This window comes from Oculina patagonica, chromosome 5, assembly GCF_052425735.1.
Source record: "Oculina patagonica isolate OP01 chromosome 5, crgOcupat, whole genome shotgun sequence".
Lineage (NCBI taxonomy): Eukaryota > Metazoa > Cnidaria > Anthozoa > Scleractinia > Oculinidae > Oculina > Oculina patagonica.
In genome coordinates, this window is record NC_135762.1 from 12,506,558 (window position 1) to 12,533,783 (window position 27,226).

Sequence of the window (27,226 nt, forward strand, 5' to 3'; positions counted from 1 at the left end):
CACTCTATTGTCTTTATTGTTCACCACTAAATTTTCTTCCGCGCGCACATACAAAAACGAGCGTCGTTAATTATTTTTACTTTTCAGGATAAAAAACTCAATTGAAAGCCGAAATTTAAGAAACGAAACAAAACCAAACAAGAAACCCACGAAATGCAGTGAATTTGGTTGGGTTTTTTGTCTGCAGGCACGCTTTTTTACAAAAAAAAGTCACGGGCGGGCACTGTCGATCCGGGCATTTTTCTCGGGAGGGCACTATGGGCTGATAGTGCCCTCCGGCGGACGGGCACTATCGCGTCACGTGTTCAATTTAAACCAATCAGAATCGGAGAAAATTTAGTGGTGAACTATAAGGTCTGATAGTGCCCTCCGGTGGACGAACACTATCGTGTCACGTGATCAATTTAAGCCAACCAGAATCGGAGAAAATTTAGTGGTGAACTATAATCGCTCATAGAAACGAGAGTGAGTAGTCTAATTGTTAATTAGAAAGCTATGTAATAAAATAACTGGAAGGTAACTTTGAACGCTTCTAAGAAGTCTTGAAAACAGATGAAAAGTTATGATTATTGCTCTATTTTGACATCTCAAGTACATGATTTTAAATTTATTGTTTTACACTCGAACTATCTACTATCAGAAAATGATGTCCACCAAAATGCAAAAATATCGGTCTCCTCGTCCGTTAAATAATAATTCGACAGCTTGATTTTGCTCCACGGGTTGTAGAATGACAAAAAATTAAAAAGAGAAAACTCATTTCCTTTCAAGCCTGAGCCGGGTGTTTCTTTTCAGGTCTTTCTTTCTTTACGGTTCTTAAAGGAGTCCTGGGTCGTCTGCATGCACACCGGGACACCACAAGTGTTGAAGCCAATACACCGAGCATCGCCAGAATACCGACAGCTATTGATTCCACTACAAGCATTCTTTGCCACTCTCAGATTGGGGACGACTGACAAGAAGAAAAAGAGGTTTTTAAATATTTTATTTTTCAAGTGACACAAAAAACAGCATAACTTCTAGGGCAACATTCAGACGCTCTTAACGCTCGTCACGAGGAAAGATTTCGCGACGACTTCAAAGAGCTTCTTCAGGCGAAATGGTAGAACACCTCCTTTATACTAAGTAACACCACACATCCTTGTTCCAGCCGTGACAACACTCAAAGAGCTTGTGCCCCTTCCCGATTGGTCCACAATTTTGAGACCATGTTTTTCCTTTGCACGTCACGCAACGTTTCTTTTTTTGAAAAATGCATGACACCCAAATAAATAATAGCCTCGAGGTAAGACTTTGTAATGTTTCGCCGTTTCGGCAATCAGGCCGTCGACTTTACCGTCCAAGTGCCTCTACCCTTCCAGAACGACTGGAAATCGTGCCTAACATGATCCACTATTAAAGTGAATATTCATGTGTCTCATTGCCTTTCAAAAACGCCTGTACGTCAATTCTGACCGCCCGAGGACCAAACTAAATAGAACTAGAATTTATAAGTAAATATAACATTCATCTTTCAGATTAAGAAGAGGCCTAGTTTGTCTTCGGCGCAGATCTCTGTTGAACGGTCGCTAATGCAGGAGGCTTCCCGGCTTCGCGGTTTCACTTAAGCAGAAAAAGTTGAGGCAATAATTATTTTATTTTTGAACAGTCCTTAGCTACGTGTATTTTTTCGTGTAAATATTACTGAATATTCAGATCACTGCTTTATTCCTTTAGCGAGCCTGCCATCTTTTTTGAAGTGTAAACGGGCGTATATAAATTCGAACGGCGAAAGAAAGTTTCGCAATGGCGCGCTCTTGACTATAGCATATAATCACTGCCATTGTTTACAACGACGGCGTTTTGAACAATTTGTCATGGAAAACGAAGGTCGAATTGAAGCGGCCCATATACATCTTCACTTACCGTAAATTACTTGATTTGACACCCAAGTGACAAACGTTTTTTGGACGGGAACTCCTAGGATCGTCTCTTGGTCGAAAAAATGCAGTGTTAACTTCACATATACCTCACTGCCTTTTTACTGATTATATTAAGACCTTCTATTATACATTCATTTTGTATAAAACCTTCATTTGAATAATTTTAAAAAACAATTTTTTGTGATCACTTTTGTTTCCTGGGTAACAATAGTACAAAAGGTTTTTAAAGTACTTCGATCATTTTAATGCAAATAATTATAAAGATCAACAAACTATTGTCATTCACCCTTAAGTTGTGAACTTTGCGTTTCTGCTTTGCAAACTAAAATATATACATGTACGTTTTTTCCCAGCAAATACTACAATTATTTAATAGAGCCCGCAAAAATATTAAATACCTCGATCGAGCCAAAGGTTTCATTTTCACCCAACGGAAAAAATTGTTATAATTATTTCAGAACATAGATACCACTCCAAGTTTCTATCTGTATATAATTACGACGGCAAAATACTAATCCCTGGTCACAAGCTCGTTCACTGTTGATGAAATCGTCTTTCTGTACAGTGCACTGGAAAAAGTAAAAACGGCTAAGTTCTTCTTTCCCGATCCACTTGAAATCTTTTCCCGAAGTTTTTATGCTATACTTCTTTGTCCATTGTCGTGTTTTCATCTTTAATTCTGCCTTTTTCCTCGTCCTCGCCTTTGCAACGCGAAAAAAGTGTTATAAGAGTTGTGCTACTTGCAGCTAAAAGCACAGCCATGATGACTATTTCAACAATTGTCATAGTAAAGGACACACTGCCTAGTCTTCTGGGCTCAGATCTACAACAAGAAACGCGACAGAGCCATGGTTAGTGACACGAACAAAAATATTAAATCATGCAAATTAAAGGATCGGTTAAACGCAAGCGATTTAGCTGGACAGTGAAGAATTACTGTCGAGTCTTCTTTTGTCTGACCTATTCGCTAACAACAAACTGTACATTCGTTGGTCCAACACTGGCCACACGGAAGCCGGCGTCATTATATATTTAACTGGTATTAAACGTTTGCCAAACGGTGCCAAGGGAGTAAATATGTGTTTTTGTCTAATACTGATATTTTGTTTGGTGAAGGTGCCTCGACGTTTTGCCAGATGAATTAAACAATTTCAATTGCCATATTAATCTCATTATATAACGAACTTACAGTTTTACTGTTTTTGTGATGTCTTGAGCTTGCTAGGTACGTATCGGAACAAAATACCGTCAATTTGAAGTCATTTGCGGATGGCGCTGTTATTACTTGAAATTCCGCGAGAAGACTGGGATCAAGTCTCGAACAGACGTTTATAACGATTTGAAGCGAGTTTAATTGGGAAGCAAACATGGGAAAATTATCAGTTAATGTACGCAATTTAAAGTTCTGCGCTACAATTTATCGAATAGAAATTAAAAAGGTGAATGGCTTGTGACTATTTTCGGAGTAGCGGTTATCAGCCGAAACTGCAAATTTTAAAAAAATATATTTTTCGCGGAGACAAGAATAGAATAGTCGGTTTTAGCTAATTTCGAAAGACCGTTAATTAAGGGCGCGTTCGTTTGGGATCAATCCAGAATAAGAATAATTGGAATAATTCCGGAATATTCTTAAACGAACACGCCCTAATTCGAGTAGCCGCGCGAATTCGAAGACCGTCTTAGCTATAAAATTACGACTGCACGTATACCGGCGAAGAGATGCGTGGCTGAAAAAAAAAAAACGAAATATGATATTTTTATTCCTTTGAAAAGTGCTAAATTTGAATCAAAATACTAAAATGGAGTGAGGACAATGGAGAACAAATGGTTATTCTTTTTTAAGGCTGCCACTGCCTACCGTAGCAACGCTATCAATGTCAGGAACATCTTCAGAAATCTGTGGAGCTTTCTGGTTACAGGTAAAAAACAAACAAACCATAAAAACCAAAACACATCAAATTTCATGGCTTCCTATTACTTAGCCTGCGCCGCAGACGTAACCTTACCCCGGTGCAGGCTACCTGCTGGGCTCGCCTCGCTCGCCGACTCGCGCCTTCGGCACTCGCGGGATCGCGCCTTCGGCGCTCGAAGAGTTCAATATTCACGTTGCCCCCAAATAGACAGCGTGCTCGCAGGCTAGTAGAAAAGTAGAAAGATTTTCATCTAAACAATTAACAATTTCCAATTTCAATAATTTTTCAATTCCCATAACCTGCACGCATATTTTATTGAGAAATTGCACAGTCGATCACTGTATAGATCAGGGTCGTAACCAGGTATATGGGATCAGGGATCACAGCCTTGGGATCGGGATTACAGCCTTGGGATCGGGATCACAGCCTCAGGATCGGGATCATAGACCCGGAATCCCGGGTCACAAGTCATAGGATCCGGATCGGCCAATCAGATGGGATCAGAATGGAATCAGGGATCAAATGTTGCCACATTTTGGGGATCAGGAATCAAAATTTAGAGCTAAAATTTGGGATCAGCGATGAAAAAATATACCTGGTTACGACCCTGATATATCGAAAGGAGAAAATACTTCATAAGGTGCCTGCCAATGGTATATTTTGATTTCGTTTGATATTGAAGCTTACTCACGTGCATAATCTAAAACGTGCAAAGTTGTAATTCTCGCTGGAAAGGTCTGAAACGTGGAGGCACCATCCCTTTTATATCAGAACGTTACGAGTTTCGCCCCTATAACTTGCAGTTAAGGCTTCCCGTTTGCCAGGCCATCTGATTGTCAAAAAAGTTAAAAATGCTCTCTCCATGAGAGCAGAATGTAGCTACGGCGATCTTAAATTCGTTTCAGTCGAAATTCTTTTATCTCCTCGTTAGCGTAAATTTATCGAAATTTACATTCAGTCAACGCCACTTAAGCCTGGTTTTCACTAGCGACGCAAGCAAGCGCGATCACGCAAAAAAGGACAAATTTTGACCCTTGGTGATGTGCTCTGTTCTATTCCGGTGGTGGGGTGAGATCATACACATGGACGGATAGTGGCTGCCATAGGCGCCTTATATGCTGATGTCCGATCTCATCCCATAATTCTAATTGTGAAGCACAGTGAGCTTTGTAAATACGCTATAATTTATAAGCACCTATATCATTCATTCATTCAAAACGGCTGCAGTAAAAGTCCAACCAAGGCTGCAAAACTGTCTAGAAAGAACTGTGATCGCGACGAATTCGCGAAGCGCCGATCATAAAAAACGACGTCTGCGCGCGACTCTCGTGAGCCCACAGTGCGTGCGAGGTTGGAAATTTCATCCCTTCTCCCCAGTCGTAGTCAAAATTCTCACGCTCGTTTCAGATCTTTTAAGCTAACTCCAGCTAAAATAGACTGTGTTTACAGTCTACGTGCAATCACAACTAAAACAAGTATGGAAACGGTTTCAGTACCACTGACATCCTGACTTGTAGAGCCACTTGATCAAACTGAAATTTACTGACCATGCCCTCTTGAACAAGTTGCAAATACAGTTGAATCCCGATAACTAGAACCTTCAAGGGAAATCGAAAAAAGTTCGAGATATCGGGAGTTCGAGTTATCGGGGGTAAAATTAGTAAGAACATGACCTGAGAGGGAATCGAAAAAAGTTCGAGTTAGCAGGAGGGTTCGAGTTATTGGGATTGAACTGTAATTCAAAATCAGTGGTAAAATACTGAAAAAATTATCTGACAAATGTTCGAACGTGAGGCTACAACTGTCTTTTCGTTGCTACTTTACATGCATTCTCTAGTTTTGAAGCCATTTAATCTTGATCATTATTTGGCCTCTCATTAACCTTTCCCCATAATCTCCCCTTATTTAAGTCATTTACTATCGGCTATTTCGAACTGATTAATGCCGCTTTTGGCTTAAAATCAACCAATCTACCAATGGTAGACCCCGTCAGAACGTACACATCCCCTAACAAAAGCGCGCGTTATGATCTATCTTAAAGTCAAAGTTTTTACTTCACGCTACTTCAGAAGAATAAATTAAAGGCTACATAGAATGCATGCCATTCCGTCATGTTGATTGCGGTGTCAATTATTATTATTTATCGCTGCCCCGGACTATTTTCTTTTTCTCTGAGTGTTCGAATTAACAGCATTTAACTGCAGTACGACCACCTCCAGAACAGTCAATTGCTCGGTACCGTCTTTAATAATATTATTGATTTCATAATTGAAGTTAAATTTAAGGAAGGATTTTACTTGGTATTTCTTGCCATATAAAATTCAATTAACGAAACGCCCAAACAGTCGCGTGCAGTATAAACTGTTTATTGTTTTGCTCTGCATCTGATTGGCTTGATTGTGATTGATTGGCAGACACGTCACGTGTTAATTCTTGAAAGCCGCTACAACATTGGTGTTTGAAGTTACAGAAGCTACCTTCCTTTAAAATTCCACAGCAACTCTAACGTTTGCATATCGCAAGCAAAAATGTTGCTCCTGTTTCGAAACTTGGCCTTAGACACGTCCTCACTAGGTTCGTCTTTAACTGGCTTTTCGATGGTTTCTGCTTCTGTTGCGACATCGTTTGCTTCCAAGTTGTCGCCATTTACACGATTGACGCGGAGGGCATTTTTACCTCGAGACTTTGCTGTGCTTGGTACAGCGGGTTTTGTCGGGGTGCAAGAGCTACCTTTGTCCACAGGACGTTTGGCAGAAACAGTTTTCTTATTTTTCTGCCTTAAAGTCTTACAAGTAGATTGTGTAAGCGTTTCCTGTTTCCTGTCTTTCGTTTCTCTGTTGTTGGTCACTTCCATTGAGGAGCTCAAATGCTCCGCATGGCTTACTTCACTTCTCAAGTCAGGCAAGACTCTTTCCTCCATGTTACCATTCCCATCACGAGTCTCCTTACTCTCACTACCACCTTGACCACGTGCTAAGCCACGTGATTTATACACTATGCGAGTGTCACGTGTTGAACCTTTTAAGCAGCCTTGCTTGTCAATTCCTTTGTCACGCGTATCGCGCGTCTTTGGCGACCTAGAATCAAGTGCAGCCTTCTGTTGTTCTGAAACACCACCACTTTCTTCATCAGTGCTGATGTTCTCATAGTTATTTGTTACATCGTTAAAACTGTCAACCACTAAAGCGTTCTCTTCATTCAGCAATTCGCCGTCATTGTTGTTAGTTTTTCCATGACTCTCGCATGCTAGACGTAAATTATCTTCATCTTCGCACATCTCTTCAAGGTTTAAATCTTTCATTGGAGAACGTCTGACTTGCTTTTCGGAGCTTATCAATTTAGCATTTCTTCCTTCACTTCCATCGCCCGGACTGTAATTATCGGCATATCCTTCTTCCACATTAACTTCTTCATTTTCAAAACGTGTCCCACTCTGATCGTTAACTAGTTCACTTTCTTCTTCCTCGATTATAACTTGAAGTACATCGTCCATACCTGGGAAATCAGTGCTTTCCAGCGCGCTCACACCTTCCCTTATGTCACCACTGTTACAAAATGTCTTCAAAACTACTGGCGATGGAACCGGCACTAGTTCCTGTGATTTAGAGACGGAGTCTTGAACATTTTGCCTATCACTTTGTGACGAATCACGCGATTTCTTTATCCCACTCCTCTGCTTTTTCTGGGTTTTCTTATTTCTCTTTACACTCATGTTTGTTTTATTGACTGAACTCGAGGCTTTACATAACAAAGAAAGAGGCAAGTCGTCCTCAGACGAATCACTATCAGGAACCATCTCCGCATCAATTTTCTTTGTCAAAACTGTCGAACTGTTTTCTGGTGGTTCACTTGAGTAACACCTGTCCCTCGGGCCATCTTCGATCATACAACGATCTTCAGACCCACCTACATTGCTTCTGATGTTTTCAAACTCATTTTCAGATTCAAGATCACATTCCACGGGAGATTCAACTTCCAAATTTTCAGCAACCGTTGGTACCCAATCCATCCCTTCTCCATCTTCATCTGAAGACGAAAACATTTTGTCATCTGTAAATGCACTTGCATTCTGTTCTTGAAAGTTGCTTGACGCGATCTCATCCTGCATTTCGTCCGTTCTGTCAATGTATGCAGTACTCGTTGCGGAGTTGTTACTTGAAGTCCCTAAGGTTAACAAGGCAGCTGAAGCAACACCACCTTGTGTTTCCTCAGGCCTGACCTGATTTACAAAGTCTGCTGCAGAGTTGCCACATGGAAACGCCATAGTCGAAAAGGAAGTTGAAGCAACACCAACTTGCATTTTCTCAGGCCTGCCGTGATTTTCAGAGGCTGTTGCAGATTTGTTACATGTCACCAAGGTTGACGAGGCAGCTGTAGCAACATCTTGCATTTCCCCAGACCTGCCCTGATCTGCAGTCGTCGCACCAGAGTCTTTACTTGAAGTCATCAAGTTTGTTGATTCAGAAACGCCCTCCGACGCTCTACTGTCACTTTGCCGAGTCTCGCCATCACGGGTTTGAACTGCAGTCATCTCCCTGGTGTCCATAACGGTTTCAGTTTCACTTCTTTGAGGCTGGTTTGGTGTCTTCCTCTTTTGAGGTGCTGTTTCTGTAAAGTGGGTGTCCGAGCTTTCGGAAAGGGAAGAGCGATATCCACTGAGCTGTTTGGCCAATGACGGCCTCTTTTTCTTCTTTTTCTGAAAGAAAAATAGAAAAAATAGAATCGTGACCAAAAATACTGCACAATTTGGAAGGGGACTGCCTTAATAGCCTTGACCATGATAGGTTTTGGAGAAGTTATTTCTCCTAGAAGGGGTTCTAACGCTAAATCTGCAAATCACTCGAAGGCACAAGTACCAGTTGATGGCGAATGCCGGTCTCAAAAAGACCAAGATTGGACCAAGACCACAGTTTTCGCTTTGAAGTTGCTAGGTACATGTAACTGCACGCGCCATGATGGCGTGACAACTATCTAAGTATAATCATCAGAAAATTTACAACCGCTTCAACCATAAAAGATTTGCCTAAAATAGCACCCCACCCCTTCCTGACTGATACGATGCCGACGAGTTGTATTTTGGAGACAGTACATTGGAGATAGTGCTGTTCTGTATGGCCTGACTGCAGAATAGTCTTCCTAGACTGTCCGTAAACAGAACACTGTGCGATCCGATTTAAACGAATGAAGTGGCAAAGATCATTATTTTGCGATGCGAATTTGCGAACCTTTCCGCTGATATGATCGAAACATTTACGAGGCGTTCACCTACATTGTACTTGTACACGAAAAATATGCTACATACCCTTTGTTTTTCCTGAGGAGATGGTGCTGGCCTTATCCTCCTTTGAGAATGGAGCACAAGGTGCTGCCTGAGAGAAACCTGGAGACAAATACAGTAATTGATTAAAAAACAAAAATCACTAGCAACATACCGAGAAACTGCCGGCATGCGGAAATTCTTCGTGCAGAAAAAGGTAAGAATACTACGTACACTCAATGATAGAAAAGGGCATTTACAAGCCTTTTTATCTCGAACTACATAGATACATACATTCACTTAAATATAAGTGTATTGTAATGGTTGAAGAGAATCTTCATCTCAAATGGTATGTGTATGGACTAAAAAGATAGACTAACTGTACGAGTATTTTCCGCTCATTCTCATTAAAAAAAATAAAAGAAAAGTGGCACAGATCAGTTGACAGAGTTCAGACAATAGTATATATGTCGTCTGATTCGATGTCAGTCACCTTAACAGGGCAGTGCAAAACAAATGAACAATGTGACCTTTTCAAGTCTAGTTTACTTATCACAGTGTTAAATAAAATGCGCCAACCAATCAACTTGCATTTATTTCAACCACGATTACGCTGTCCTTTTATTGCAATTAAGGGCATTGTGGTTGTATGTACATGTTCACAGACACACTGCATATTTGTGTATTTAGTAATTCAAAAACCCATTAATAATTCCTTAAGAAAATACAAAGGAAATTAATGTTTAATGAGTATCTTTATATCTGATAAAGACACGACTAAATATTATGTCCAATTTCCCAAAATTTTACAAAATACAAAATCTAATTATCAGTGCAAGAATGAAAAGATCTACAACACAGGGTTTTTGAAGCCGTTCAATAAACTCGCAGTTCATGCTTTATCAAGTCTAAAACACACGGCTGCACCTAGTGTTTTAAACTTGATAAAGCACTCCTGCTCGTCTATTAAACATTACATAAACTCCTTTCTGGCTTGCTGGTTTATTGGAGGATAATGCTCTCAAAGTGGTCAACTGTTCATTTTTCAGAGAATCGTTCATTTTCGGGCATTATCAACCAAAATAGGGGTTCATTCACTACATGTAAATGCGCAAGCATATACCAGTAATATACCTTATTACATGAAATTTTTGTGACACTTTAATTTCACGATTCCAAAAAAATCGCGAAATTAAAGTGATGCGAACAATAAGTGTCGCGAACATAATATGACGCGAAAATTAAGTGACTCACACTATGTCAATAATAAAGAAAAAAAATAAGTTTAGTGCCACTGAAGGAAGGAATTATCAATCTTAATGGATGTTGTCGTCAATTGACTCTATAACAATAAATCATGCACATACAAGCATAACCTACTTATAGAAATTAACTGCCCTGTTGTAGCTATTGCCAAGATTTATTCCCACCCTTGCTTTTTTTGTTTATTTTGACGTTATTTTTTCATTAATGAAGTCGTTTTTAAAGGAAATGTAAATTGTGTCTTACTCAAAAACGCGAAATTAAAGTGATTTACAAAATACAAAATTTTCGCAAAATCGCGAAATTTAAGTGTCGCGAAAATTTGCGCACCTCAAAATCGCGAAATAAACGTGTCGCAAAAATTTCATGTAATAAGGTATATACCGTCAAAGCAACAACTGTTACAATGATTGTAAACCTAACTGCAAATTAATTACAATTAAAAAGAGACAAAACTTAACGCTGTACATGTACAGCGAGTGGTTCGTAGTTTTACTAGTACTGCACCTTGTGAACGAATCCTTTTCCGCATCCCTCCCATGTACAAAGATACGGCCTGTTTCCTTCGTGGATGGCTTTGATATGCATTTTTAAGTTATACGCCTAAAAGAGTAACAGCATTAGATGAGTTAACTATCACCTACATGTACAGAAAAGACATGCGACTGGTCTAAAGTTTTTTCTCAAATGCATGTAATGCCTGTCCCTTCTCCCGTTGAGTAAAATTATGTATTGAAAATGATTGCCCGTAATTTATGCCTTCCTGACATTATGATTTTTACCTTTTGTAGCAAAATTAATAATTCATACTGAACAACACTTTTCTTTGAATCTTTGAAAACTTACTTTAGTGTAAACTTTGGAGCATCCTTCTCTGGGACATTCATACATTTTTCGATTGGTATTGTGGATGGCGGAATGTCTCTTCAACTACAAAGAAAGCAAAGAAACAAACTTGTAAACAAACAAAGCAATCAGTTGCCAAATAAATTATATACTTCCATGCATTCATGGCTTTGCTAAAATAAAATATAACTAGAGTTGGAGTATATGGAAACTCTTTTGATAATTCTATGGGAATTATTTGAGAAAAAATAATGGCACTTGGTTAACTAACTAGCAAATGCATTGAGCACAAAGGACAAAGGTATTGAAGAATTATAAATTGAAGTTACCTCAACTGTTCTGTAAATAAGCTACAAGTTTGAGGCTGTAATCAATTAATCGACTGTACTGTAAATGAAGTTGTGACAATTGTTGCTTAAATTTAATCAGTGAATGAGACTTACCTCCCAAACTTGTGGAAAAATCTTGTCACAATGCTCGCATACATAACCTAAAGTATAAAAGAATAATATTAAACTTTCCTGATTTTTAACAGGGGCTAAACCTAATGGGATGCCATGCAAGCTGTGCGAGCTATTTGTTTAAAAAATTGTGAGTCATTCCAGTTGTACGAAAATACTCAGCTGTTCAAGCTATACAAGCTCCATGTTAGCCAGATATCCAAGAGCTGCTTACCGTGATTTCTCGTATGTGCAGTTAGTTTAGAAAATTTGTCAAAGGCCTCAGAGCATCCAGGTGAACTGCAAATATAGCCTGGGAAAAAGAACATTTATCTCACATAAAAGTATATGTACAAGTAACTTAGAGTCTAGCTGGTTTCAAGTCAAGTCTACTATGATGTGGGAGCTTATCCTGGTTTAGTATTTTTATAATGAACTTCAGTATTTTTTATGAATTTTAGTATTTTTAATGAACTTTAGATTTTAAGAATTTAGTATTTTATCCTATTGTAATTTTAAATATTTTTACTTGTAAGGGCATTGAGATTTTTAATGTAATGCACTAGAAATAAATTATCATTATCATTCCATACCACGAAGCAACTTGAAGTGTTTATACTTCCCCTGGATGGGATGCAAGTCCATCACAGGGTTACCTCCCCCCCCCCCCCACCCCCCAACCCGGCATTAAATTTTCTGGTACCCATTTAAACACCTGGGTGGAGAGATTGAGGCACTATGAGAGTATCCAATCTGGAGTCTTGTTGCACTAGGCATTAGCTATGTGAATTATAACCTGCATCCATTTTGTACAATGTACGCTGTAGATGATTAAATTTCGGAAAAATATTTTTTGGACAGAAATCAATGACTGCATCCAGCTTGCAACAGCTAAACACTTTCCACTAAATGTAGACACATCTGCTCATTCAGCACGTCACCAATGCCAATATGGTATGCTTGCATATTAAATTATATCTCAGACTGTCACCGTAATTTATGTGCATGTATGTGTTGCAGTTTTAAAGGAACTTTAGGTCACAATGATTCAAACCTGGTTTCATTTGAATTTTTCTTTGTTTAAAGATTATGGTAATACATCTGTAACAAAGGAAAATAAAAATGAAACTACGTGAAGTTTGAAATCAGTTTGACCTTAAATTCATTCTAATGAACAACACATGTACCCACCTTTGTTGTGTTTCTTCATGTGTCTTGTTAATCTTGATAAATAATTAAAGCCAGCATCACAACCTTCAACCTGGCACCTGGAAATAATCAAAATTTACAATCACTCACACTTCTGTTCCCAAGTAGGCACATTTACTTGACCCCAGAGTACTTGATGTGTAGTGCAGCACACTAACCATTTTGTCATCATTTGAAGCAGGCAAAATAAAACTGGGACAAGGCAAAATTTAGCCTGCATTTTTAACAAACCAAATACATTTTTTTCTAAATTAAGGCTACCATTAAAGATTTCACTATGGCTGGAGGTATGTGAAATTTGAAGTCCAATAAAGGTGCTTAATAACTAATTGAATTGGACTTAATGAGGGTTGCACATACAGTACATGCAATAGTCTTGCAACCTGTAATAGTCTTGCAAACTTGTGGCCTTTAGATTACCAATCAAATTGGAATTTAGATGTGATGATTTTTGTGGTGGGAGGAAAATTAGAGAACTGGGAGAAATAAGCATCAGGGCAAGGACAAGAACTAACAACAAACTCAATCCACATGATTATAATGCTGAGTTTGGGAATTGAAATCTGGGCCACATTGGTGGCAGGTGGGTGCTCTGACCACTGCGCCACCCCTGCTCCCCAAGATAATAATCATTATGTTTTTGTCATTACCAGAGGAGAAAGATACAGATACTCTAGGAGCCCCCTACATGTAGGACATGTAGCTACACCCTTGAGTAAAGATACAGAAGCACACATTGCACAGTGTACATTGGATGACCAGTGTTCATGCTAAATAAATTTGTTACACCTATTTCTTAGATGAATTTTCATCTATATAAACATACTTGAATCTACTTTCTTTTGTGTGAATGAGACAAATATGTCTGCTCAACTGACTGCTTTTCTTGAAAGACTGGTGACATCCTTCATACTGGCACTGAAACAACATAAAATACAGTAGCGGTAAGTGAAAGATCAATACAAAGTAGAGTGAGACACTGTCAATAATAAATGTTTTAACAAAGTAGATAAAAAAGTGCCAGCCACCTCAGACCTACCTGGTTTCTAGGGTCCCTCTCTCCCCATCCCCAAAGTAAGGGTGGGGAGAAAGAGTCCCTGGGAATGAGGATGAGCTCAGACATCCCCCACTAGGAACAATTGAAGGGACGAGAGCAAGAACAACACTTTGAGTTTTGGCTACATGTAAATTGAACATTGTCAAAACAACTCCAAATTTCGCATGCAAGTTTGTTTACGTGCGCTAAACACTGTCTTGTGTTTCATTTCGCTGGTCTTTCCTCTGTTTTCGAAAAATAACATATGTTCATATATGCAAAAAGACAAGGTTTTTGCTGGCGCAGTGTTCCAGTTAAGTTTTTGAAGCAAGGGGTCACAGAATTTATCAGACGGGTCAACCAGCCCGGTGTATTGTTAGGGGAAAGGTCGGGTGAAAAGTTTCCCTTTTTGTAGCGAGGGGTATCCCGGCACTTCACGAGAAAAATTTAAAATTGTTATGCTTCAGGGTGCTATCTGGTAGCATTTGGGCTAAAAATGAAAAAAAAAAGCTAACTGAGTTATTAAAATTATCTACTTAAATTATAAAATAATTAACTTATCAGAGAGCTCTTAAGCTCATACATATGTTTCCCCAAAGAGATAGTATGGTAAACAACTCACTGCATCTTTCCTAGGGAGGTCTGGGGGTATGCTCTCCCAGTCAATTTTGAAAAAAATTGAAGCATTTTTTTTAAAGACTGGTTATGAATCTCAAAATTAGGTTGTAATTAGTACATGTACTTCGGTCTCAATTTTCTTAGTCAATAGTCCACATAGAATGACAAAATTTCCACAAAATTTAAAAAATAAATTTAAAATTTAGAATAAAAATTGGTTTTTATAAATATAAAACCGCTGTCTTTTTTTCCCTCTATCTTTACAAAAATTTGCTTGGCAATCTCCTTTTATAATAGACTTTTCGTGTATAAATACATAAGGTAGAAGAACTGAGAAGACTTTTCGTTAACACTATACAAAGTAAAAGAAAACTGCTGTTCGTAGTAATGCAGGCACAAGTTTTATCGTGCGTGCAGGACACGCTCGACACGATCGAAAACTAGAGAACGTTGTGACTTCATAAATGGATTTAAACATTCTATTTCGAACAATTTTGCCTTGTGAAATACAAAGCTACACAAGATAGCGAGAAGGGAAAAGAAATTTATTGTGTGCCTGTTTTCAGACCGAAGTTTAAGCTGAATAAGGAGGTTACCAGGCCGGGCGTTTCGGTAAACTATTGCTTTTCTTGTCGCTCGAAAGCAGATGACAACAAAATGTAACAAGAGCACAGCCTTGGACAAGTAAAGTTGCCTTCAGAACTATGGTGGAAGAATTTTTGTGATTTCTTTCTTTCCCTGAATTTGATTTTTTCTAATATCTTTGTCTTTGGAAACTTGCTTCCTTGCTTTTTATTGTTACTTATAAGTGAAATATTATTTTTTCCATTTCATTTGTCGGGTCAGGTAGCCGTCTCTATCGGGTTTTTGACCCGAGACCCGTCTCTTTATCTGGAACACTGCTGGCGGCGTCTCTTGGACTTTTCTTTGACAAATGGTGAACAAAGGAAGCCTTTTGTTCCTCAAAACAATGAAACCAGCTAAAGTTTTCGGGTTATGGATATTGTTTTAACGCATTTCAAGTTAGGATTACAGTATTAGCCCTAATGCAAAAGCTAACCCCAAGGCCTAAGGTTGGGGTTAGTGTTTCAAGTTAGGGTTAAGATCCGAGTCACTGCCTTAACCTTAGATTGTTTTTTTTTGCAGCAAGCTTTCACTCCAGTTTTGCTTGCGGTTAGCTGTTTTTTGTTATTTGAGGCAACACTATTTAAATAAGTTTGCTTGATAAAATGCCTGCACAACACCCAACTTCTGTGACACGCACGCTGTTTATCCGATTTAAGGAACGCCAAGTAAACGTGCATGGTGCGTGTGCTCGGCAAAATCACCTTCCGCTGGTTTTCCCATTTCTTCTTACTTTTGCTTTCAGTGAAGCGCTGTTTGCTCTCCCATCTCCAATCCTTACATTATCATGTGCATCACACAAACTACAAGACAAGATCGCACACAATTTTTGACCAATCCATTTTATAAGTCCAAAACCAGTTTACTTCTTGGCCTTTTTTGTCGCCGCAGCACCCAAGCGGACACTGCAAAACTCATGTTGAAAAAGTTCCTGGCAAGAAACTCCCGTTTTAGGCTTTTATGCTGCCAGGCTCGAACCACCTTTGTTTATCAATAAATTGATTGTTAACACTTTTATTAAGGGTAAGTCCAGTCTTGACTACAATTTTATGACTTACCTGGAAGGGATTGTTGTGAGATCTTTTCTCATGCCTTTTTACGCTGTGCTTCAGAGAAAAAGTTTGCGTACAGCCTGGATAGGTACATCTGTAAAAATCAATAACACACAACATTATATTTATTTAGTGTTCTTTTACATACACATGTACATGAAAAAAAAGTTGCCCAACATTATACATATATATTGAACAGCAAAAAGGATAACAAACAGATACTTCATTACAGTAACCAGTTTTAAACTTGATTTACATTTTTTAACTGCATGTACATACTAGTTTTGCAACGCTTTCGAGTGGTATACTATGGAATATCCCACGAGTCACTTGTATTTTCTCGGTATACACACGAGCCGTTAGGCGAGTGTGTAACGAAGAAAATACAAGTGACAAGTGGGATATTCCATAGTATACCACGAGAAAGTGTTGTGTAACTATTTTATACCATGCCATAGAAAATACGCTTACTAAATTTCATCGAGAATAAGATCGCAGCGCACGATGGGAAGGTTGGGTTGAATACCGTCGAATATACAATGGCTTTCCTGTATTCTGATTGGCTGTATTTTCTATGGCATGGTATAAATGTCAGTATACATGTTTTTTTTTTTCCATACAAATTTAAGTAAGATTACTCAGTATAACTAAAAAGCTAGTCAAGCTGAGTAAACAATAACTATTGAAGGTGCATTTCATGTATATAGCTGGAAATTCTTCTCCAACAGTGTGCCCTCTTATTGGCTTATTCAAGGTCACATGACATCTAACCAGGGCGTAAAATTAACTTTTTTCCCCAGTAGCCACTTGGCTCCTAAATATACCAAAATGGTAGCCAATTCCAAAAATTTGGTCGCCATTTTTTTAAAAAAGAAGTAAAACACTTCTCATTCTGTCATTTTACTACAGTACCGCTCAGAAATAAGCGTCCATCGTATACGCACCTTATACGCACATACGCACATACGCAGACGCATATACGCACATACGCAGACGCGCGTATGCAAAGAAGCGTAAGCACATACGCAGTTCTTTGTTATTCATTGCTCTTGGTTCTCATTGTGTTGTATTGTTGGAGAAAACAAATAAAGTTTCTTTGCGAGAAAATTATAAAACAGCGTTGGTCGATCGAATGATAAAATCTTTATTACTTACCGAAAGTTCCAAGTTCATAATGGTATAAAACAGAGCGTTTCCAAAACATTCACGGAAATATCTCGCTGACATCGAAAGCAGAATTCGCCGCAGATGTAAAATAACTGTTGCATATTTTCGACTCTTTGACCACATCAGGTTAAAGACGAGGAAGTTTCTTTAGGGTTGTTCTTCTTAACTTTAAGAAGAAACCGAATTGGAGTTAGCTCGGTCCCGCCGAATCAGGACAAACATAACCTGCGATCAGGCAATCTTCGGACAAAACATGAAGCACGTGTGTAATGTCACGCGTACGAATTGTTTGTGTTATGACTTAAGACGCAAATATTAAACCTCAAAGTTCAATCTGTCATTTAGTTTTCTTTAGAAAAACGCAGTTAAATGTGTATGAAAGAATCTAAATCGGATACTTGCGTGCGGCGTTGTGTTACATTTATTTACGATGGAGTTTATTCGAAAGGTTTCAAATTACTTTTGACATATGCAAATTTTGCCAACTTTTGGACTCTTTCAGCTGGGCCGCGTTAAAAAAGCAAAATTTGTTTAACTCCTCTAAAGCTGTAATAACAATTGATGCCGTTATCTGTGTTAGTAATAAAGACAAGTTTCATTCAAGAAGAATTTAGGTTCTGGGAATTTTATGCTAAATTCACAAAAAAATAAAACAAGTTCATTTCAAGCTAGACGCGATGGCGCGTCACAAGTCTGCCTTTCAATTTAATATTCACGGAAGGATTAACGGCTCCGATGTTTTTCATGTGGAATGTTTCGTTTGCCGACTTGAGTTGAGAGTTTAGAGTTTATGATGCGCCGTCAACATTGATCTTGTTTTTTAACATTTCTTACAACATAAACTTTTGGTCTCTTCACAAGGGTCGCACGCGCCGGCGAGACTGTTTATGAATTAATTGCCTATTGAAGCGACACGGCTTAGAAGCGAAAAAAAATATCTCTGGTTCTATTTTGCGTAAATGGGCGATTCAAACTGGAAAAGTGATTCCAATGAGTAGAAACTAAGTTCTATTAGAGTTTATATGATGCGGCGTCAACATTTATCATAAAGGTAAGGCTGGTAAGTCAAGTAACGAAAAAGTTATTTCTCCGTTTCTATTTTGCATAAATCGGCGATCTCTAAAAGAAGAAATAGCAAGCCATCAAAGAACAATAAACTATGGACAAAAGAAAAAACAATAAGCTTGCTCATACATACTGATGAGCATATACAGAGTATACGCACATACGCACATACAGTACCGCCTGGAATCATATGCACATCAGCCGCGGGTTTCCCGAGGTGGACGCGCGGGTAGTGCACGCGGTTTGCCCTTGCGTCCACCTCGGGAGGAACGAACGAAGCACGAGACGTAACCGAGACGAAACCGAGGGAATCACGCGTTCTTCAAAGCCGCGTCTTCGTGCTTTTAATTGCCTTTGTTAGCTTTATTGTTGCTCTTCATTGTTAGGTTTTTGACACCGTCACCCAAGAGATTTGATCAGAAATCACAACAAACAAAAGAGAACGCTGGTTCGTCCAAAAAATCAGCGGAATAACATTTTGATCCCGCCGCCTGCGAAAAAACGTGCGACATTGAAGAGAACGTTTTTAATATTTGCCTAAACATTGAAATATCACAGGATTATTTCTTGCCCTGTTTCAAATGTATTATAAACCGCAGCTACAAACTGACTTGACGAGTTTTAAATCGAAAATCCAGCGAAAGTTGTTTGCTGTGCATGTTCACGCTTCGATTAATTTCATTCAAGATTTGCATAGTTAAACATATGTTGACGCGTACTTATCCTCGCGTTGTCTTATTTATTCTGTTTTTTATCAGACAAGTAAATATTATTTCGCCTGCTTGCACTCAAATTCATTTTATTACCGGTTTTCTTGTCCCTTTGCAATTTTTTGAATCAGAGACTGCCGGACCGGCACAACCAGTTGAATTTTTGCATATTCATTCGACCAACATATTTTAGGTAGTTTTCCGCACGATGTCACAAAAGTTTTACAATCAAAAATAAAAAAAGATCAAACCCTAAGAAGGAAAATTATCGGCACAAGATATGAGATTTTAAAAAATACAAAATCTAAACGTGCAACGCAAGCGCTCGTTCATTCACGTGGCGTTGCTTGACACTTCTCAGAAATCGATCAACTTTGCTCAGCTTGGTCGCGCGCGAAAAATTTTGTTAAAGAAGGGAAGAAAAATTTCTGAAACGGTCAGGTAATTACAAGATGTAGATGGGTTACAGATCGAAGGAAGAACTATCGGGAAGTTGTTGCAGAAAACACAATTTGTCAATTGCCGAAAAGCTGCGAAATGACAAGTTTATTCATCGAGTTGTTTACCAGCATACCGAATGTCTGGAAAGGCAAGACAGGATTCATGTTCTTTGTAGTTGTTTCCGACTACCATCGAGCCGAAAATTACGAACCCAACGTCAAATTTAGAACTGACCGAAAATAGCTATTCTGATCGGCGCGAATTAATTCTTATCGGCAAAAATCTAGTTGAACGGCAAATGAACTTTTGGTGGGGAAGCCGACAATTGTCGGCATTTGTCGCTCGAAAGAGAACACATTCCCCGCAAATAAATGTCATTGATTTCTTAATCTCCTGTGAAACTTTTATTCGATCTTAATAAACGCTCGCCTTGTTAAGTAACAGACTTTAAATACGTTTGTTTTCATAACTAGACATTGCAAGAAAACATGACAAGCGTGACCTTTGCGACCTTTATTTACACACGGGCGTCGATCTGTCAGATCATTTGAAGATAAGAAATCCTTGGCACGGCTGCAAAAAGATTTTCGCTTCCTTCATTTTCGGATGAATAAATCGAGAGAAGTGCTTTTACAGGCCTCATTAATTTCGATTTTTTCATTCACGTTTTGCATTTTTGATAAAATTAATTCTTTCGCAAAGCGACAAGTTTCGACTCAAAAGCTTCTCATGCTAGCACGCACGGAACATTCAATACGAACCCGTGAAGATCTTGAAGTTCAACAAAATTTACCGGTAATCCCATAAAAACTGTTTGAAAGAAATTTGCATTTCGTTGCTGAATACGGTGTAAGCAAGTTGTAAATGTGAGAAAAAATCCATTGAAACGAAAACAATAAAAACAACAATAGCCGACAGATCCTTTTGTGTCGGCCTTTCGTCCATTTGACCGAAATGAATTTCTGACCTCGGTTTTCATTCGTGTACCGCGCGGGTTTCGTTCGTGAACCGCGCGGTTTCGTCTCGTTCCTCCCGCGTGCAATACACGCGTTCTGCCCTCGAGCTTCACGCGTGCCAATGTGCATATGATTCCAGGCGGTACTGTATGCAGACGCATATACGCAGATACGCATACGCGCGTATGTGCAAAAGCATACGCGTTTTTCGCGTATGTTTTGGGACGCTTATTTGCGAGCGGTACTGTAGATAGACCCTTTAAAATAAATTATTTTCATCATATTTGCATTTATTTCAATCTTGAAATGGCTTTTTGTGCACAAGAATTGGGAAGACGTTTGGTGACATTACATGAAGTACCACCGCTGACCGTATCAAAATAGGCGCATCGAAGACTACACAATGTTGACAGTCATTTGGCGATGTTTTTGACTTCATCTATGGATTTAAACATTTCGAGTTAAACCAATTTGCCTTGTAAACTTCAATACAACACAAAGAGCAAACTAAGATAGAAAGCAAATTCATTGTGTGGCTATTAACTCGAAACTGAAAAAGGAAGTTGTCCACCCAAAATAACAACACTCGATTGCAAACCATATCTGATATGGTTCGACACTAATTTTTTACGCGACTTTCCATGTTGGAAAGTAGCCTTCAAATTTTACTTTCCATCTCAAAATTTTACTTTCCAAAATGGACGACAGTTCAAAAGTTGCTAACCATGTTTAATTAATATTAAAAAAATCTTACTATGTGTCTCGGCATTGTTTTAGTTGTTAAAAGTTGGACATCTCATCCTCGTTCCACTAGCGCACCAAAACTGCACTCCAGGTTGAGGGTTAAACTCGGCTGTGAAACACTAGTCCCTTCAATACGAATCCTCATGAGACAGTCTAATACTTCAACTGACAAGCATGATTTCCAGTCTGACTTTATTTTCCCCATTACTGAAAAACCTCGCTCACAAAATGCTGTTGACAGTGGTAGATTCAGTATACAGTCGAAGCTCTCTTAACGGACACTCTCGTAAGCGGACAGCTCTACTTACGGCCGCCTTGTTTGAAACCCCGTTTTATGCTCCCATACAAACTCTGTATTTATACATTCTCGTAAGCGGACATTCCCGTAAGCGGCCGCGGACACTTTCGGAGATTACGACTTAGACTTTTTCTTTGTTTTTAAGCTCCCGTAAGCGGACATCCCAACGAAAATCTTTTTACCAACCTCTGTATCTTGTTTTTACCAATCAACTTCACACCGCCGTTCGTCACAATGATTTTACAGTAATTACAGGACCACATTTTAGTGCTTGTTTTGTCGTCATCCACGTCCGTCCGGTTATTGTTAGCTGGTCAAGCTCCCGTAAGCGGCCATCTATCTCCTACACCTCTAGTGGCCGCTTACGAGAACCATTCTCGTAAGCGGCCAGCTCCAGTTACGGACACTTTTTTCGCGTCCCGAGGGTGTCCGCTTACGAGAGCTTCGACTGTAATTTCAACCAACATAAGGACATTGGGAAATCTGTCCTGAACGCGTACATCTGAAGTGCTTTTGCCCGTTTGTCCTTCGTCAACTTTTTCTTTTTCGCCTTCTTTTTGTCCAACATCACTACTACGTCGAGAAAAACCAAACTAAAAGAGACTCATTTCCCTGGAAAGATTTTGTTACATACCTTCGCGACAGAAGATCAATATTGCACCATACCACGTGTGTTTATAGTACCCAGACCTCCTCGGGAGTTCTCTTGATCCAATATGGCGGAGAATGCGAGAATAGCGTAAAATTTGTCTTTTTAAGACGAGTTGTCATTGTCATTTGGCTATTTTTTATCATTATCATAATTTTTACACACTGTTTTCCACTTAAGCCTTTTAAGCATAAAATTTGCTTTCCAGTAAAGCCTAAAATTTACTTTCCAGATCGGGTAAGTATTTTGGTTCATTTTCGTTTTTTTACTTTCCAAGAAGAAAATTTACTTTCCAGTGGAAATCGGGAGAGTGTTAGTGTCGAGCCCTGTATCAGAGGTTTTCTTACAGTTTTGGACAGGTAAATAAACCTTCAAAACTAATATATTTAGCTGAGATGTAAGATCTTTACACAAAGCAAGAAGTTATTGTGTACTTTGCTCACCCTGTGCGATTTTTTTACGAGTTATGCAGTTTTTGATGAATTACGCCATCCGATGTGATTTGAGGTCCATTGTGCGAATTCTAGTCGCCAATTTGGCGACCAACTTTCAGGATTTGGTTGCCAAAGTGAAAAATTTAGTCGCATTGGCACCCGTATTAGGCGCAATTTGACGCCCTGCTAACATTAAAAACTGTTTCCCGCCCAAAGTCTTTGAGGGGGCAACATTGCAAAATCAACGACATCAGAGGGTAACACTGCAATGCTGCCTGCGAATGTTGCCTGACGAGCGCCATTTTTCTAAGTCCTCATCGGGCTATATAACAAAACACTTAACCCCTTGCCTACCAGAGCCAAACACACCAAGCAACCGGCGGCCATATTGAATTTTTAATGAGATTCTAAATTTGGCTAAGCAATGGCATCTTTTTAGATAAAATATTAAAGTACGCCTAGATTAACCATTTACAATGAGTTCCTCTCTCTTTTCCGCATTCTCTTACTGTACTGCTGACTCGTACAGCTCTCCGGCGAACTCCTTGACCATGTGCATTTGGAGGTTCAATTTCTTCGATCGATCGAGGCTTCTTCTTCGCCACCTTCTTCTTCTTTTTGTTCAGACTTTTCAGAATCACTTGGCATTAATTCGCTGTAACTTAAATCGCTTACATCAGAGTCGCGATCGGCAAAAATTTCAGCAATAGCTTCATCTGTGTCCATTCTGCCTTCACGCACACAAGCCGCCATTTTGTAAATTGTCCGAGCAAAAAGCAATTTTATTGGGTCAGCGGTGTTTCAAAAGTAGTGCCAGTCCTTTCTCAACAACCGGGGATGATTTATTCCAGGCATCGCAAACAACCAGGCTTTCAGTGATGTACTTTGGTTGAGGACGTATATATACGTCCTCGGTCGTTGCGTGACAACAGAGAGGACGTATATATACGTCCTTGGTAGGCAAGGGGTTAATGACTGATCTCTCAGGAGACCAGTTCATTTTGTTACCCTAGAATCTCACCATTTCCCTCGGCTTTGCCTCAACAAACATTTAGATTCTCAGGAAACAGAATTAACTGTTGCCCTCAAGGACAGTCATTAAGTGTATAGGGCATTTGAGGGGGCAACATTGCAAAATCAACGACATCAGAGGGTAACACTGCAATGCTGCCTGCGAATGTTGCCTGACGAGCGCCATTTTTCTAAGTCCTCATCGGGCTATATAACAAAACACTTAATGACTGATCTCTCAGGAGACCAGTTCATTTTGTTACCCTAGAATCTCACCATTTCCCTCGGCTTTGCCTCAACAAACATTTAGATTCTCAGGAAACAGAATTAACTGTTGCCCTCAAGGACAGTCATTAAGTGTATAATATTTACATTTATTATTCAACAGATGCGCGCACTGCCCATATATGGTCAAAATGTCATCCGTACATAACAGATATCCTGCGATATTCGTAGGTTGCGAAGATTTGTCCGAAATCTTGTAAAGCGCTGCACAATATTATTACAGTTTTTCTATGTGCAAAATGTGTTTCGTTGACAATTTGTTGAATAATAAAACAATTATCCTGCTCAATCTTGCGGAATATCGTCTGATTTTAGCCGACGAGGCCGTATCAGGCGATATTCCGCGCGATTTTGCAGGATAATTGTTAAATACATGTAATAAAAGGTACAGGCACAAATATAACTTAGATAGAAAGTAATTGTAACTCGAGTTTCACCCACAAAGCGATTATCAGAATAGAAGCTACAGTACATGAAGGCTGACAAAAAAAAATAACAACAAAAGGAAAACAAAAACAGTCAATTAAAAAAGGAGGAAAAACAAGCAGAATTTTGTGTACTTGAAGGATTGTCCTGTGTGGATGAGTAAGTGACGCCTCAGATGGTATGGTCTGATGAAAGATTTACCACAGCCTTCAAATGAACACTTGTATGGTCTCTGCAAGAGGTTAAAATAAAATTACTACATTTTTCTGAAAGCTAGAATTAAGATAGGTTAGCTAAATACATTTTCCATTGTTACAACTACTTTTAAATGACTAGGTCTTCCTAGGGGCATATTAGACGGTACAATTTGCCTATGATTATTGCATGCCACATGCTTACAACATAAATTGTGTCATGTAAATCAATCCACCACATCCTTACAACAAAAGCATGTGTGTAATTGGACTAAAGTCATGCTGTAGTACTGTCGAAAGCTTGTCGCATGCAAGAAAATCGTACCATGTAAATCAGCCCTTACATATAATCAACTTAGTTTCATTTGCAGGACAAAATGACAACAAGAGCCATTGATTGATAGCCATATCCTGTCATTTCATCAAAGTTGACGGGCAGTAAGATGTATGTGTACACTGCACATGTACATGCTCAGCAAAATAAATGCCATTCTTTTGAAAGGATAATTAGAGAAATGGAAACTGAAGATTTGCCACCGATGGCAATTTGTCTTTTGAAGGTTTAGGTGATTGTAAGGCAAACTGAAGAACATTTGGGGTTGTCCTAAAAGCCGGAATGCCGGAAACCCGGAAAACCGGAATGCCGGAAATCCGGATAAGAAAGCCCGGAATCCTAAAACCCGGAATGACCTTTTTTGTGTACGCCTTTTTCAAGATAAATACGTGGAAATAAGTAATTTTGGGGGGGAATTTGAAGTTTGTTACGAGTTTCCAATTACGTTGCGAGTTAGCGAATTGAATTGTCAATTTCGATACAATGTCGGCCCGACTGAACATCGCAATTAAGCTAGTTGAGGAGAAACAAAACATGTTGTTTCAAAGTCATGGCGATATCTGAACTCAATGACTTTAAAGGAAACAAGTTGCGGCGGGAATATTCCAGCGATTCTTGCGGCTCAAGTTAATGTTGCACAATATTTGTTTGACGAACAGGCAGGACGGCAATAACAACCTTCTGATCAATGTTCTGACTGATAGTGAGTAAAAGCATCACATTCATATACCGTCTATTGCATCTTATAATGAACATGTCCTTTCGAAAATGGGTATCAATCAAACGCTGTCGATATTCGTCACTTGATGATGGAAGCAATAATTAAGTTGAAGTGTCAGACAACGTTTCGCACCAGCAATCACGCAGTAATTTGCCGATAAATGAATTTTATGCAGGCAGAAATTTGGTAAAATTTTCCTTTTTTGTACAAAAATATATTTTTTACGCTTTGTGCGAGGTATAATCTTAATTTTCAAGTCTTTTGCGTTTGTAAGCCGGATGAAACTGGATGCATGGTTTACCCATCTTTACATAAAGTTGATTTTAATCTAAGCCGCAGCGAGGCCGACAGGGAAGACTAATTTATCACGCCAACATGTTTACGGCTCCCTAAACATTAATTTAATGGTTGTGAGCCTTTTATATTTTTATTTTTATGGCTTTTCCCCAACGGTTTAGCGTAGCAAAGCCCTTGTTGATAACATAACTAAGAAGGTTTTAATCTGCACAAGTTAAAAACAATGTAAGGTTTTTATTGACGTCGACTATTAGTTTAAACAAGTGTTTTGCCGCTTGAACCGCAAGAATCGCAACTTGTTTCCTTTAAAGTCATTGAGTTCAGATATCGCCATGACTTTGAAACATGTTTTTTTCACCTCAACTGGCTTAATATTGCGATGTTCAGTCGGGCCGAAGTTGGGAACTTTGTATCGAAATTGACAATTCAATTCGCTAACTCGCAACGTAATATTGGAAACTCGTAACAAACTTCAATTCCCCCCCCCCCCCCCAAAAAAAAAAAAATACTTATTTCCATGTATTTATCTTGAAAAAGGCGTGCACAGAAAAGGTCATTCCGGGTTTTAGGATTCCGGGCTTTCTTATCCGGATTTCCGGCATTCCGGTTTTCCGGGTTTCCGGCATTCCGGGTTTTAGGACAACCCGAGCATTTGTGTGAAAATTTGTTACTGAATGATAGTTAATATTACTCATGTACAGCACTGTATCCAAAGCTTACAGTGTACATCGCATAACAAAACGTTTGAAATATCTGCTACATGTATTTGGGAAGGCAAGGCCACGACCACTAATCAAGAACTTAACATTTTATACAATACACTATACAACAAAACAATACACTGCATAGCATGTATTTCTGGTTTTAATCCTGCGACTACGTCTTTTATTTGCGTAGTTGGTAGACTAAAGAAACAAAATAAGAATACCACCGCAGACCTCTTGACCTACCGATAAATTTTTTGGAGAAAAAGAATTCTTCGCAGTGTATGAAGTGAAGCTCATTTTTTTAAAATTTATGTACATTTTGTTTAAAGATTTCACGTTTCTCCACAGAACTGTCGCAAACAGAACTTTCCTCACACCCACGTACGGTGACGAACCAAAACGTACCCAGCACGTGAAGATAGAACTTCACAAAATTTTACACTTTGGCGCGTCAAAAATCGACGTTACTTATACAGTGGATTGAATATATGCTTACCTCTCCGGTGTGAGACCTTTTATGCTCTTCAAGCCTCCATTTCTTGTTATAACTTTTCCCACATTCCTTACACACATGTCCTTCGCCTTCGACATCCGCCATGTTTTGCTG

The 27,226-nt window shown here is 39.0% G+C and overlaps 1 protein-coding gene and 1 long non-coding RNA gene across 3 annotated transcripts; both read right to left on the bottom strand.

Moving 5' to 3' along the window:
* Positions 1-3,210, bottom strand: LOC144654236 (uncharacterized). 2 transcript variants are annotated; one of them, XR_013570881.1, is made up of 4 exons: positions 3,112-3,210; positions 1,906-2,745; positions 462-952; positions 2-367 (listed from the first exon to the last, which is right to left on the bottom strand). It is a non-coding gene; the product is annotated as an uncharacterized LOC144654236 (long non-coding RNA). The 2 variants fall into 2 exon arrangements; XR_013570880.1 differs by having other exon boundaries at positions 1-952.
* Positions 3,211-4,945: 1,735 nt separating this feature from the next.
* On the bottom strand, positions 4,946-27,226 carry LOC144655511 (uncharacterized). The gene is made up of 11 exons (XM_078515756.1): positions 27,116-27,226; positions 24,501-24,598; positions 16,187-16,274; positions 13,677-13,768; positions 12,833-12,909; positions 11,877-11,954; positions 11,645-11,691; positions 11,202-11,285; positions 10,863-10,958; positions 9,138-9,215; positions 4,946-8,531 (listed from the first exon to the last, which is right to left on the bottom strand). Exons 1-11 carry the CDS (start codon positions 27,215-27,217, stop codon positions 6,309-6,311), a joined length of 3,063 nt encoding a protein of 1,020 aa, XP_078371882.1. The 5' UTR covers positions 27,218-27,226; the 3' UTR covers positions 4,946-6,308.

Bases quoted from the DNA above. Each gene is read 5' to 3' on its own strand.
- LOC144655511 (XM_078515756.1), bottom strand. From the start codon at position 27,217: ATGGCGGATGTCGAAGGCGAAGGACATGTGTGTAAGGAATGTGGGAAA. The intron at 11,692-11,876 runs GTAAGCAGCTCT...TTTATACTTTAG, and splicing joins TGCACATACGAGAAATCACG to GTTATGTATGCGAGCATTGT. The intron at 9,216-10,862 runs GTGCAGTACTAG...ATTTGTCTCCAG, and splicing joins GAAAAGGATTCGTTCACAAG to GTTTCTCTCAGGCAGCACCT.